The sequence below is a fragment of the Chaetodon auriga genome, chromosome 11 (assembly GCF_051107435.1).
Source record: "Chaetodon auriga isolate fChaAug3 chromosome 11, fChaAug3.hap1, whole genome shotgun sequence".
NCBI classification, from domain to species: Eukaryota; Metazoa; Chordata; class Actinopteri; order Chaetodontiformes; family Chaetodontidae; genus Chaetodon; species Chaetodon auriga.
Genome location: NC_135084.1, coordinates 4,048,856 through 4,064,454, shown reverse-complemented (window position 1 = coordinate 4,064,454; position 15,599 = coordinate 4,048,856). Strand labels below are relative to the sequence as shown.

The following is a 15,599-nucleotide window of genomic DNA, read 5'->3' as shown; positions in this document are numbered from 1 at the left end:
TGCTGTGTTCAAGAACTTGTGTGTTTATCCGTAAGCCCGTGCATCATGTTTGATACCTGGTAGTCCGTTAATGTAATACATTATCTACACTATAAGCACACACTATAAGCTCAAACCCTCAAGGCTTTAGATGATGAAAGCACTGATAAACTACTCTCTTTATAAAAAGCGTGGTGAGCGAACATATTCCCTTCACCATGAATAACATTTGAAGAAATAAAATTCTTTTTGAAAACTGCAGCTATACCATAGCTCAGCTTATACGTGGCAGAAATGCAGCTGATGGAACAGGCAGATAAATTTGCTTCTGATGTCAAACCCCAAATATCCATAAAAACTATTCTAAGCAGAGTACCTGACAACAAGCGCACAATGATAAACATTGGCTTTTTCAGAACCTTTGGGACACAAATTGTAAAGAAAAAATAAATGTTCAGTGAGTCAGGCTTGTCTTTAAAATGAACAATTCAAAGAAAAGGAATTAAAAGAAGCATAAATTAAAATAAGATGACAGAAGTGTTATTGGAGACAAGAGTACAAACATTTTCAGCATAAAAAGTGATAACAGTCCATTAAATCAAGGCTAAAAACAGATGCCATCTGGGCGGAACGTACAAAATGAAGACAACTGATTTCAAGACGACTTCGAGATGAGTTATGAGTGTAAGCAGGCATAACCTGGAGCTTCCAATGATACTGTTTTGTGTTTGCTTTGATCAACACCCACACACTGTCACCAAGGCAAAGTAATAACTTGATTTTAAAAAGGATCCTTCATGTCAGCTGTCAAAACACCAAGTCCATTAATACAGAGCCCCAGGTGGTGGAATGACACAAAGACTCAGATAACAGCCCTGCTGATCCATCCAGACAGGTGACTGTCATGACGGATCTTCACCTCACCTGTAAAAAGCTTGAGGTCTGTGGGTTCCATTTCTCCTCTGGTCTCCCATGCCATGTGTTGAGGATACTTAAACATACCTGATTAAAACACAAGCACAGACAGAAAAAAGGAAGCAGTCAGTCTCAGCAACATGACATACAGCCCACGCATAGCCAAGATGAAGCCTCACAGCCATTACACTGGTGCTAGACCCTGTTATTTCCAAAGAAATACTTAAAGCACAAGCGATGCTCTTGCCATTTGTTTGAGTGTAAGTTAAACAAATAACACGCAGTGTGTTCATAAAGTGAGGGGATGGTTGGTATGTGTAGTTTTTATGTTTGATATTAATGCTAAGCTCCATACAACATAAGCACAGACATGTGTGGTATCAATCTTCTCATCTAACTCCAGAAGAGAAAGCATATTTCCCAAATACTAAACTATTCCTTTATGGTCTATGCTAGTCTTGAATGGGGGTACACCACACTGTGCATTCTTGCATTCACCAGCAACTTGATTATCTAGTCAGAAGTCAATTAATTTAACTTGGGAAAAGGCTGCAACTCAATGATATAAAACATTTTCATGCATAAACTGGCGTTTCTTTTTCTTTCTTATTTTTTTTTCTTTAATTTCTAATTTTCAAAGAGTTCAACAATGAGTATCTAAAAAATTAGGCTAGGAGAATGGATCCATCCATTGTTGAACTCCATACAAAGCCTTGAAATGAAGCAAATAATTTTTGCTCCTTTTTAACTTCAAAGATTGGCCAGTTTAAAACTTTGCAGCTGCTTCAAATCCCTGTACTGATGCATGCCCATTGGCCACACAGCTGAGCAAGGCAAGACCTCCAGTTCAATTTCAACACCCCTTGGCAACAAGCTTCCGATGATGCATCTTCTTTCTCTTTCCTCCATTTAACCATCCATCCATGCCTCATCAGTGTGATGAATGGCAGCTTGCCTCCCCTTTGCTATACCACTGATGTGGGAAGCCCCAGCTATTTCTTATAGCAGCTGTCTAGGAATGGAAATGAATGTGAAATGTCAGCAACTGCCTAACAAGAGCCAGCAGATGGGCTGAGCTTCGGCACCTTGACCCCAGCTCCTAAATGGAAGAAAGCCAGGTCCACAGTGGGAGAGCTATACATATTCCACCATGGAGAAAGCCTTGGGGGGGGGGGCATGTCCACTTCCAGATGTCAAATTTAAATAAAAACTGCAAATTGACAGAACTGGTAAGGTCTTCAGGTACACTGGGTTAATTTGACACTTCAGGACCGTGTTGGGTTCTTGATGGACAACCAGGCATGATTTTCCTTATCCTTACCATAATACAGCCAGCGGAGATGTTTGAGTTGGACTGCAAGTCAAATGTCCTTCCGCTATTTTCACTCGTGTTATAATGAGAAATCTTGGGTGACTCAGAAATGCCATCATGTTCCAAGATGCTTTTTATGATGCACTTTGAAACTGATCAACTGAATTGAAACTACAGGTTTTTAACACTGCATAAAACTGAAAGAGGAGAGGGTCTTTATCCTGGAATATATGAACTATGTTGATGGGACACACTCACTTGAAAATAAGAAAAATAATGTTGTAATGGAAAGAAATCACTTAATCAAATTGGATTCCATTTTCCATGATGTATGACAACATTAAACCTTAAAACAAGTTTACTCCTACAGGCAGGGCGACCTTAGCTAGAAACCAAAGCACTGCAGTACTGTCCTCTGATTCGTGTGTTTCAACCAACGACATCTCCAACCCAGTGGTTTGGATTGATGACAGACTTCAGAAAAAAAAAAAGCCTGGAAGAATCCTATCATTATGAAATCAACCATAATTAAGTCCATTTCCATTTAATTTTCATTAGATGTCGGTTCAGGACTCATTCCAATGCAAAAGTCCAGTTTGCAACATTTCCTGTTTAGATGCTTATTTCACATTTCATTACATTTAATTTTAATGACAGCAGTGCAATGCTGTGTTGGGTGCAGACTGAAGATTATTCGTCAGCGGTGCTTTGAATTGAAATTTGGTAGTAAAAACTCATTTTCAAACATGAAAATTAAAAAAAGAAAGATTGCCTCCAAAATGAAACTATTTAAATATTAGACAGAGATACTGCCATCACTAGAAAGAGTATGTGGTGCTTGACAATTATTGGAAGAAGGGTGTGATTTCTGACTCAAATTGCATCAATTAGATTCAAAGGATAAAAAAAACAACATTTTCAGTCCTGGAGCATTTTCAACTCACTTTGCCATCATTGTAGAGGTTGGGGTTAAAGCGTACACTGTGCCCACCGGTGGTCTCCAGGTTGACCAGAGGAGGTGAGTTGGGATAGTCTTGGGGAAAATACACGTCAAACTCAAAGCAGCCGTTGGCATACGGTGTGTCGGCTGGGCCTGTGATGAGCACCTGAAAACACCAAGAAGGGAAAGGCTTTAATACAAACAGCGAGAGAAAGGGTAGTTGGTAATCACACACTGAAAGAGAGTTAATTAAAGAAAGGCGGATGCAGAGATAACAGTGAAATGGATTAAACAAAGGACAAACTGCAAAATATCAAAGGGGTGATATTAGCCAAGAGAAAGAGCCCAGTTCTATCTGCAGTTCTCATAGCATTTGCAGCAAAAAAACAATTTATTTCCTCACTAAAGCAGATTAGCTCATTAATCAAACAAACACAAGCACCTTAAAACTTTTCCAAGGACCTGAATATATATATGTAAACTATCTAAAATAATGTTGAATAACCTACATCACCTAATACATACTACATCTCTAACAGCAGGCAATACCAACTTCAACCCAAATCCATAATTGTAGGATAAATTTCAAGGATTTAAGACCTTAGAGTGGTGAACAGCATTTTGTTCATTTAGTTTTGTGAAATCTCCTTTTTGTCCTACGTTGCAGTAACTTCCAACACTAGCTACAGAAACAACACTCAGAAAAATGCTGTTATTACACTGCTATGCATTGCTGTGTTCATACGCTTCCATTTGGTGATGACTTTGTTGTTGGTATGCCGCTGCCTTTCTTTTGCCAAAACTGAGCTAAACTGATGAGGATTTTGACATTTAGCAAAGAAGAAGACCATTAATCAACTTGTGGGGTGAGAGCCATTTATTAAATGTCACTGGGGGAATGAGTAAGAGCTATGGCTGACAAGTCGTATGATAGAAACACCAGACGCAGTAACACAGTTCACCAAATCCTTGTGGAAGACACAAGTGTTCCATCAGTCTTACTCAATTCTCAAACTAGTGGTTTCTATTAATCACAGGGTGCAACCCCACATAAACCAAACAGCACTATGACACTTCCATGACATCATGACAGTGACATATTCGACTACAATGTGCACAACGGTCATCCAAACCAATTAAGAATCCTTGAGCTGTATGGTTTGACACCATCTCAAAAGTCTGTAGTGTGGTGCTGGACCTTACACAGCAGATACAAAACTGAAACAGTACTTCACCTTCATGATGTCCAGTCTCTCCTCATCACAGCGGACAAAGACACTGGAAGAGGATGACAGGGGCAAAGAGGTGGACAGGGTGACAGCCTCCTGGGCGAGGCGGCGGGATCGGGCTGCACTGTTTGTATCACTGGCGTTCTTCACCTGAGACATGTAGTGGTAGTTGACCTTGAACATCACCTTCCCATCCTCATCCTCTGAGACCATTTCAAAGGTGTCTGGAAAGAGAAAAGACCACCATGAGGAAGTTGAGTCACTGTTCTGTACAGCAATGTTCCCATTCTCATATCCAGCTACACCCAAAAATCCATCATTACTGTGTAAACACTCAAAATAACACCTTCAAATGAATTCATTTCCCAAATTGGCCATGTTTAAATGGATATATATGCAACTGCAATTCAATTAAGGTAATAATGCAAGAAAGAAATCAATCAAGGACTCAAATAGTGACTGGGTGTTCATGTGGTGCAGTAAAATATAATTTTTAAAGGAAACTCCTTCCAGTTTTTAAGTAAAATTTGATTTGATTTGCAGTAGTGCCTCGAAATCAAGCTATAATGTGTCCCAATGTGTTTCTTACAGGAACGTTCAATGTTACTTCTGCTTAATTTAAGATCACTCATTGGACATTTTCTGCCTTCAGTATTAAGGAGACAGGAGATGTAATTAAACAGCACATAAACAGTCATCAAAGACCAAAAACAGAAGGCCAAAACGTACAGTAAAAGCTATGTTTTGAAAAAGGCTCATGTACATGTGGACTAGGTCTTAGCAACTATCTGAGACGACAGGTGAGAGAAGAAGACGGAGCAGTGCAGATTAAAATGTCTCATTGCTCCACACAGACCTGATGAAACCTTCCTCACATTAATACACGAAACAAACAGAAATGTCATATTTCCATTCTTCTACAATGGTTTAATGTTTTTCTGGCTGGAGAATTGGCATCACATGCTGCTTATCTCAAAGACACAACTAACTAACAATATAACTGCATAAAGACAGGGGTTGGAAACAAGGATCAAATCTCATTCTCTTTTGCTAATGTTCTTGATCAAAGCTTAAAGCTGAAAGCAAAATCACATTTGTAGCACGATTTTACGGCATTACTTGAACACAACTTCAGCCAAAAAGGCAGGAACCAACATGTCCAACAATGGACTCTCCCTGTACTGTAAATGCGATGATACAATAAAAAGTCTTGTAACAGTGAGTTATAGTCTAGCCCTCACACTGTCTTGGGTATTCTGTTTCCGTTCTGTCTGCACTCTGAACGAACACTGTTTACAGTCAAGACACTTGCAATTACTTCAGACATCAAGCTGCCTACAAAATCAATTGCAACACAGCAAATCTGGTGTAATTAATCATGACATGGCTGAATGGAGAGTGATGGACAAGACAACAGGGATGAGGAGGATGGGAATGAAGCCTGAGTCTTTTTCCCTTTCAGAGTTCTTGCATGAAGATTATGGATCAAACCAGACAGACAGAACAGTGTGTGTATTTGTGGAAAGGAGGAAGAAGCAGAGTGGTGGATTACAGCATAGTTTTTGTTGACATAACGTGCAACTAAAACCAACAGGTATTGACACTCCAAAGCATTTACAGCCCCTCTGTGTATCGTGTAAAGAAATAGAAAACTAACACATACATAAATGGGTATCTACACACAAAGAACACACTTAAACTCACCGAACTGCAGCTTCTTCATGGCAGCAACATATTTTTCCTCTAGAGAGCGTAAAATGGACAGGGGCTTGGGCCGACTTGACACCTTCCTTGAAGACTCCACCAGCTTCCTCTCTGGTAAGGAGGTGGGGGGGGTTTGGGGTGGGGGCAAAAAGCATGACAACAAGTGAAAAAAGAGCAGGGTGGAGGCATTCAGAGAGTAACCGTGGCAGAGAAGCATCAGCTTAGGTCACCTTAGCAAGCAGCTGCTTGCAATCTTTGTCAAATACACAGATCCAGGTTATAGAGAAGCTGCTTGTGTTGACCTCCAAAGTGGTGTGACTAAACTACCTGTTTTTGTCAACTCATCTGACTGTTAGTGTTTCTACTGTTGTAATGTTTTAGACGTGTGCACAGATATCAGCAACTATTCTGGTGAACAGAGTTATCATAGCCTACATAAACGATGGAGAGCTACGAGAAAATAAAGGTACTTTCACACAACAAGTGGTTTGACAATATTTGTGTTCTGTATTTTGAGAACTTCTGAATCTGAATCTGAATCTGAATCTACTAACAACTTGTGCCACATGATACAGGCTGCTGCTATAATCTCATCATATTGCCAAATAAAGAAGGTTGTTGTTAGTCAAACGACTATTTCCAGGGTAAGGAAGGAACTTTTACACAGACAGAAAAATACTAGGGCTGTTGATATCACCATTTCTCTGTCCTGTTCGGTTAGCACAGATATATATCGATGCTTCAGAGGAATACTTCCTCTCCTCGGTCAATACCAGCCTGCTCCTGTCTGACTGTAGCTTCTCTGAGAGATATTTCTTCTTACTCAGCTGTGTATGATGTGTGATTCCAGAGGCATTTATCATATGGATTTCTTTATGTGAAGTGACATGACATTGATCTTTATCCATACCCCTTCCTCACATGCACACTTTCACTATATCTAATGGCATCCCCCCCCACCCCCACCCCAAGTGATCAGTTAGACGGCTGTTTATGTGGACCGAGCATTAAAATTCTCTAGACAGAGTGTGGGGGATAATTAATACTGTGTACTATGCATCAACGAGGTAATGGGGGAGGTGTAATGTTTCATCAGGCGGTGGACATTTTATTGATGTGCTGCTTTCTTAAGGTGACTAAAGGCTGGCTAGAAGAATCTCTTTCTTTTTTTCCATGTACAATACAAATGAAGACATGTGTACTTTGTCCTTTACAATACAGAGTCTGAATTAGTGACACGGCTTGAGCAGGCTGTCCTGTGCATCTTCTCCACTGGCCTCAGGAGTCGTTTCAGAGCCTCAGAAAAGGTGCCAAAGCATTGTGGGTTAATTTTAGAGACAAGAGCTCAGGAACACACAGTCCTTAAGGACTTCAAGAGCCACAAATGTCTCATTAGAAGATATTTTAGCCAGTACCTTGGGTGAGCTTGACCAGTAGCTTGAGACTGTTTGGTCAAGTTCAACTTTGAAAAACAAGGCAATAGCGTCCTTGATTGAGATTAAATTTTCGGGCTGTAGTCAATCACAGCTGAGGGAATTCAGACCTTTTGGTCAGCCCAACTTAGAGACCCATTTTCTTGTCCTTGCACCAAGAGGGCAGGACACAGACAACAGGATGAGGGTGTGAGAGAAAAATGGAGAGTCAGGGAAGGAGTGGAGACACAACTCAAGACTCTTTCTCTTGAAACTGGGTTTGTGTTGAGCATGAGTTCAAATGTATTGTTGGAAATATATATTGCTGTTACCCAAGAGTCTCCAGGGTGTGATTTAATCAGCTGCTACAGTGTTTGGCAATAAAACCACATGTGCTGTATACATACCCTGGTTGGCCTGCCGCAGGCTGGTGGTAGCAGCGTAGACTATCTCAGCTGTCCGCTGGATGTCAGGCACCAGCAGAGTCAAACCCTCAGGCTCTGGATCTGAGCTATCTGTCTTCATCACACCTTTACTCTTATCTTTCTTTGACCTGAAACACACATAAATATGCAGTACATTCAGCCACAGTGGAATACTGGGTGCAGTATGATAACTTGGATTTCAGAGATCCAGGTAAAGGTAAAGCTAACCATTTTCCCTTTAAAGTCTTGTTGCAAACATGTATTTCCACCCTCCATTTATAAAAGATAATCAAATACCAGAGAAGAACATTGTGAACATGTGCAGTGATCTTACTTTTAGTTGTAGTAGTAACTTACAAACATAAACATTGATATGTTGCTCCTAATTCCAGGGTGAGAGTAAAAATGATTACGAGCTCAATCAAATGAAAAATCATTCCTCTTTTGACTTCGCCACATTTACAGTTGTGTTTTGGAAGTGTCCCTGCTCTTATGAGTCAGAATGATCGAACTCACTGTAGAAGCCGTCAACAAGGCAGGAGAAGGCAAGAAATTCTGACATGTTTATGACAAATGACATCAGATTCTTTGGGCTGGTTGTCTTCCACTATGACACACTACACAAATTAAAATGAGCCGTTAACATGATTTGATTTCATTCCACACCCAGTATCTGTTGGGTCAGGCCTTTATCCTGCTGGGATCATGTATCTGATCTCAATGTAAGGCAAAGAATCTCAAAACAGAGTAATAAAAGGGAACTTAAAGGGGCAGCAGTGGCAGTTTAATCTGAATCAGCTGTAGTTCTCTTGAACATTTGGAAAAGTGAACACTGAACACGCATTTCTTTTTAATGGGGACACCAGCTTTTGCACCACAGCCTAGAATTAAAACTTTCAGACTGTTTCAGCTTTCTGGCATAGCCAATAAGTTGTGTAACGTGCATAAACAGGCGGATATAAACACACTAAGGGACTGTCCCTCAGATAGTCCCCACCCTCCTGGTGTCCATGTCCTGACTGTTTGTTGGACTGAAGTACAGCAGAAAGCCTGGGACTAAACTGGCTGAGACGATCCCAAATGATCAGTCTCCCTGACTGGCCATTTGTCCTCAGGCTCATTTTTCATTGAAATGTCTGCATGTGGGTGTGAGTTCAAGTACAAGTGTGTGTGCTCAAGGTTTTCTAAGCCTCAGTGTTCTTGTGATTGTGTGTGCTATAAACCTGGGAAGTGGTACATGTAAGCCCTGTCCAAGCCCTGTCATCAAACACAACCGCAGACTCCCCTAGTCTTCCTGAAAATAAAGGCCATGCATTAACAGAAATATTGATTTAGAAGATGTACTAACTAGTGATGTCCTGAGCTACTGTGCAATAGGATCAGGGTTGATTGAGGCATTTTTAAAGCAATCAGTTTACGGTGAAACCTGTTGCAGTTCAGTTTGTTTGCTCAATAAACAGCAGGCAGCAGTCTGTAGGGATGAAGACGGACAGTCCAAATCCTGTTGAAATCCTCTTCATAAGAGAGACACCGTCTAACTTGAACTGTCTTCACTGATTTTAATTCAGGTCGACATAGGCTGTGTGTGCCCTGAACAGCTGCACCATGTCGGACAGTGTACACAGTTCATCAAGGCTCAACGTAAGTACCCACCACCCAAAAGTATGAGTAGAAATGTATGTTCCACAATGTTCTGCACTGCACCAACACAATATACCATGAGGAAGGAAAATCTTGTGCACAATTGTAATTTAAAAGATACAGTTCTATTTAAAGTTACCGATAAATAATTCTGAAGCAGATTTCAGGAAGGAGTGGAAGAAATGACAATATATACTGAGATACAATATCAATTTATCCAGCCAGAGATTTTTCCATACTGTTCATACTGTGGTGGTTCGTCACTAAATACCTGACAAGTGTGAGGACTTATGCAAATCAATGAGCAGGACAATTTAATTACATTATTGGATTTTTATATTTGTCTTGTGTCAGTATGATAAAGTACCTTGATTTGCTAGGTATTTACTTCATTCCTTTACCCAAAACAGACATTCCTATCTGCTTATTTCATCTATATATGCCGATACATATGGATATCACCATATGAAGGCACATACGAATGGACCTAATTTCAAGTTATGTTGCTTAGCACTAACATTAGAAAGCTGTTATTATTCCTGTAACATTCATAACCCTTAAAAACATGAATACTTATGGCCAACACATCATTCACTAGCTGAGTGACATGTTCTCTTTTGGCCTTTTGACAGAGCTAACTGTTCTTCATTTCTTAATAGAACAAATTCTATTATATTGGTATTTTGACTAAACTAAGATAATGTATGAGCTAAACACACGCACGCACGCACATGCACGTGCGCGCGCACACACACACACACACACACACACACACACACACACAAACACACGCACACACACACACACACACACACACACACACACACACACACACACACACACACACACACACACACACACACACACACGGTGAGGCTAACATGTGTCCCTGACAACCTCCAAAGGCAGCCTCATGACTGAATCTTAATGTGTCCTCAATGCCTCTCGGGGTACATTCACTTCACTCCAGTTGCATTTTAATGCCAAGTTTGAACAGGGTTATAGATGTAAAGATTCCCAGTTCAGCAAGATTGCAGAGAGGAGGGGTGTAAATAATACTGGAATGTGTTTTTGTGAAGTGGCAAGGTCACGGTTGGGTCAAAGTATTAAATTAGACGTTACGTATTATGTATGAAGTGTGTTTTATAGCAAATGTGAAGATATTTCTAGGTATATGTAACTGTACACCTTTAAGTACTGTGAAACATTTGGGTTCAATATTTAAGAATTGAAAACAAATTAAATTATTCCCTGAATCATCAGAAGGTACACAGGGATTTTCACCATCTCACCTGAGGCGATTGGTGTACGTGTCCACACATGTCTTCATCTTGGCCAGCAGCATCCCAACAGAGGTCTGTCCCTCAGAGTGTTCGTCATCCTCTTCCTCCTCGTCCTGCCCCGGGTCTCCAGAGAGAGGAAGCAGCAAAGGAACCAGGGCCGTGCAGGTGGAAATGGCTCTCAGCAGCTCCAGCAGGGCCCGATATAGGGGCACATGGCGTGCCATGTCCAGAACTGCAGGGAGACGAGGATACAAAGTGAAGCTCAAAGGACAGAGGAACAAAAGAGAGACAGGTTGTCTACATACACACACTGATAAAAACAAGATCCATTACTGTTACAACAGCCTATATCCCAGAACATCCACCTTTCAGTCACAGGGTAACTCATAGAATGACTATAATGATCCAACACTAGGTCACCAGATGCCTCTGCACAGTGCTTTTTATGGTTGGGTGTTCCAGGGAATTGGAGCTGGAAATTAACTGAGAAACCATCACAGTAAGATCTAAATCCAACATCTCTCATCCAGGGTTGAATGAGACTGCTGTGTTCTACTGTTGCCAACAACAGCAACACAACTAAAACCCACCCTTTATGCTGTATTACAAAAACATTCCATTTCCAAGCGCACGAGGAAAAAAATGCATAGGCATTTATCTTATATTATATAGCTCGGCTCAGAGAAACAAGAGAGAAGAAAAAAATCTAGATTTTTGAAATGACACTGATTGTGGAGAGAGCTGACAGTGTCATTAAAACATCACAGTACTTGAAGGTTGTAACATGAAAGCGGATACTGAAAATGACTAGATTTCCAGCAATGGATAAAAAGACAAAGGTGCAACCCTGAGGTGGTCAGGTGGTCAAGGAGTAAATTAGCAACATGGAAACCATGAATAAATGTACTCTTTTATTTATGCCTTTGCTGGATCATTTCTCCTAATAAAGTGATTAGACAGAACAGGAGTTGGGGATGTTGTTTTTGCAGAAAGAAGAAGAAGAAGAAGAAGAATCGGGGGGAGACATTCCCCTTTATTTGTCACACACACATGGTCAGAAACACGGCACACGGAGGTGAAATTTGCCTTCCGCTTTTGACCCATCCTGGTCGTCCCTCCTCCGCGGCAGACCAGGAGCGGTGGGCAGCCAGACCGGCGCCCGGGGACCCATTCTGTTGTGTCACCATTGGTCAGGTGGTGATCTTCTTGCATGTTTTTAGTGGGGGTATATTTTTACGGAGGATACCCCAGGTGAACACGGGGAGAACATGCAAACTCCACACAGAAAGGCCCTCCTCGAGCAGCAGGCACCAAAGCATGGTGGAGGACACACCCGGTGCCCGCAGCGAGATTCGAACCCAGGACCTTCTTGCTGTGAGGCGACAGTGTTGCCACTGTGCCACCCAGAAAGAGGCAAAGGAAATATGAAGAAACAAGGAAATATGAACAAATGAATGCAAAGACTGCCAAAGAGATCAGCAGACGAGGAGATAAAGAAGGGACTGTATGGACGGCAGCAGACACCATGACACTCAACAGTCTATCTCAGTCTTTTCTAAATTCACAAACCAAACCTGACAGCTCCTCCTGACTTCGCCCCACAACTGAGGCCTGAAGTAACAGGACGTGGACGGCCATGCAGCCAGAGTCAGCTGGAGACATATGCTAAATCAAGATTCATGCGTGGCAGCAAACATTTTGATCAAAGGAATAATACAAGAAGAACTTTCTCTTCAACAATGTCTATTTTTGCTTTACAATGACTAACATACGTGAGAGTGTAAAACTCACATCTTGGTTATCGATTTTGCACACAACTCTGAAATTATGCTTGACCACTTTCAGAGGACCTGAACTCAAGGTAGTCAGTGTTCACAATAGTTATCTACACTGTGCATTAACAGATAAAAAAGAAAACAAAGAAGAAACAGGGACACCAACAGAAAGTAAAACTTTCCATACAAACGTAGCTATGTCTGAAGATTTGATCAAATAATAGCACCAGATGAAAGTCAAGGGATCACCAAAGTTATTTCTATTCTCTGTGTGTGTCTGGACCAAATTTTTGCTCAGAGTGTAGTTATGCTGAACCTTCATTACATGTATTTTCATGGCTATATAAAGTTGTGGTCTGGGGTCAGTGTGAAGCTGTTCATCTTCACTGGAGCCAAAATTTGTGGAAATTGATGTGGTACATATTGAGATATTTAGGTGGTTAAGTGAAAAACTGAGATGAGAAGTCAAGAAGGTCAAAGTCAATACGATTCATCCTATTGGGGACCAGAAATAACTGCAGAACCATAGACTGTAATTCATCCAATAGCTCAAGAAATTCCAGTCTGGACCAAAGTGATGAGACTGACTGTCCTGACATTGCCATCCCTACACCCTTGTCACCAGTGTAGCTAAAAAAACTGTGTGTGAATATGTAATAAACACACATCCTTGAAGTAATCCTTGCAAAGCCCAATGATACCAAGTTACTATGAGAAGAAGTAAATGGTTCACAAACCAGTGTTGGCTGGTGTCAATGCAAAAACAAATGAGAAAACCCGTGTGGTTATCCAAGAGTCAGCGTTAATTTTCAGCCAACTGACACTTTGTCAGTTACATCAAGCAGCACTTGAGCAGAAGCCAATCAAATACAAGGGTCTCTTGAGACAGTGAAGTAAGCATCAATAGGCTGACCATGTCAGCCATATCATTTTCGAGGGGATCAGTCTGGTGTGTGTGGAGGTACTTGTGCATCCATGTGTTTGCCTTGAAGTGTCAGCCTCAAAATAAATAGAACAGCTCTTGTTTGTGGCTCCCGGACTGTTTTACATTTATATTGAAATTCCCAGCTCCCTACTGTCCTCCCAGCATCTGCACAACACTGACCTCCCAGGGCTTTAATCTGCTCTCAAATCCTATAACCAGCGTCTCTGGGTGACACCTAGCATGGAATCCCAATCCCTTCTATATACATCTATGTAATTACTTGGAGCATTTGTGTGTAACTCATCAGAATTCCTCCTCTTGCTCTGAGCCAGTCTCAGTTTGTTTCTTCCCTACAAGCAGACTCTTCTGATAGTGAAAAGAATAAAAATAGGCACAGCACATCAGCAAACACAGATACTGGACGCTGTGAGTGCCATGCACAATAGAATGAACTTGGGTCTTCTGATTATCACACAGCCTCTATTCTCCCTTTTTTCTATTTTTCCATTTTTTCACATTTTTTCAGACACTGGACAACCTGCTGCAGCAAAACATATGAGGGACAGAACCTTTTTATAATTGAGCAGTGTTTCCCACAGGCTGAGAATGTACTTGTGGTGGGTGGTGTGGTGCATGATGGGCAGGTTTTGTAATAACCTAGTCAAAGGCAGGGTTATTAAGAACTATTTATTAAAAGTGTAGCACATGGCTCCTAACACCACTGGTACTGAAAGTAATACAGTAAATCAATAATTAGTTAGTGAAGATTACAACTATACAGGTACCTTGTATTCTAACAAAAAACACGTAAAGAAAAAAGAAAACAATTTCTTTTGTCACTCTTTGGTTTTGAACCACTGACTTCTCTTCAATCACTTTATTACATTAGGTAGGAAACAACATCAAAACAACACCCAGTTCAACGTTATCACTTTACAGCTCACTTCAACCTTAAAATGGTTCCCTACTCACTGTATCGGCTTAAAAAAAAATCACCACAACCAAGGCACAACAACAGACAAAACTATACAAAACAAAAATAATGCCTAATCATTCTTAAAAGGTTTAAGGGATGTTTCATCTTTAACTCCTCTGCTCACTTAACCATTCACAGTAACAGAAACTCTGACCAGCATGCTGCTGTATCACAGGAATACTACAGGCAGCAGTGTGTCTCTATGATGCTCTTGTTCTTTTGTGACTACATGTTGCTATTTGTCACTTCGATCATGAAGGTGACACCACTCTGTAGAGTATATAGGCTACAATATAGTACAGAATTGGGTATCAATAGTAGATAGCTGAAAGAATATTTCAGATCCAACAGGAAACCGAAAGAAGGGTGGGGCTGAGAGAAAAGGTGAAATCATAACTCTATCTGCTACTCCCCACCACAGACAGCACCATGGATTTACCAACACACAGCACAGTTATGCTACTGATATGTCAGAGCTGTGGTCAGGGCAACAGATTCTCTCTGATAGTAGGGGATATGGAGGGGTGGTAGGTTAACAAAGGGGATGCACCTTGATCATGTGGCTAACAAGGGGGGTGACATCCCCCCTCATATTGCCCACTGGTCCAAGGCCTATCCACTTGAACTTCCATGCTTAGCCTGTCACCTCCTAGTGCGTCATCATCATCATCATCATCATCACTGAAACCAACCAATGCAGGGGTTCCTCTGTGTGAATTTCCATGAAATTCAAGAAACTCCATCACCAAACAGTGATGCAGTGCAAAGGGTAAGGATACAATTGAGAACCTGTTCTCTAAGCCACAGGACAAGTGGCAGCCCAAAGAGGCTGGGCATCCATCACAGCTATGACTATCTTGTAAGTGCTGACCTGCAGTCATTACAGAGGTACGAACAGCAAGCCTCCACTCTCTGTGATTTAGGGTCTTCTGGGGGCCATACAGAAACGGGTAGTGCGTGTAGCCATGTTGGATGCTCAGGCTGATTAATAGTTAACAGTGGCCCCTAGGCCTGGACAGGGGCACCTGCGATGAGTTAACATGGCATATGTAAGGGCTGCTTGAAATAAAGGCGCTACTGTGA

The 15,599-nt window shown here is 41.2% G+C and overlaps 1 protein-coding gene across 6 annotated transcripts in view; it reads right to left on the bottom strand.

Annotated features, from left to right (window-relative positions):
* Positions 1–15,599, bottom strand: part of birc6 (baculoviral IAP repeat containing 6) — a 119,014-nt gene that overhangs the window by 16,817 nt on the left and 86,598 nt on the right. For all 6 annotated transcript variants that reach the window (XM_076742274.1, XM_076742276.1, XM_076742279.1 and 3 more), the window contains exons 65-70: positions 10,850–11,072; positions 7,899–8,044; positions 6,080–6,190; positions 4,382–4,599; positions 3,151–3,312; positions 904–981 (exon numbers count right to left, since the gene is read on the bottom strand). In XM_076742274.1, coding sequence (XP_076598389.1) covers positions 904–981; positions 3,151–3,312; positions 4,382–4,599; positions 6,080–6,190; positions 7,899–8,044; positions 10,850–11,072 — 938 coding nt within the window. The remainder of the gene's footprint in view (positions 1–903; positions 982–3,150; positions 3,313–4,381; positions 4,600–6,079; positions 6,191–7,898; positions 8,045–10,849; positions 11,073–15,599) is intronic.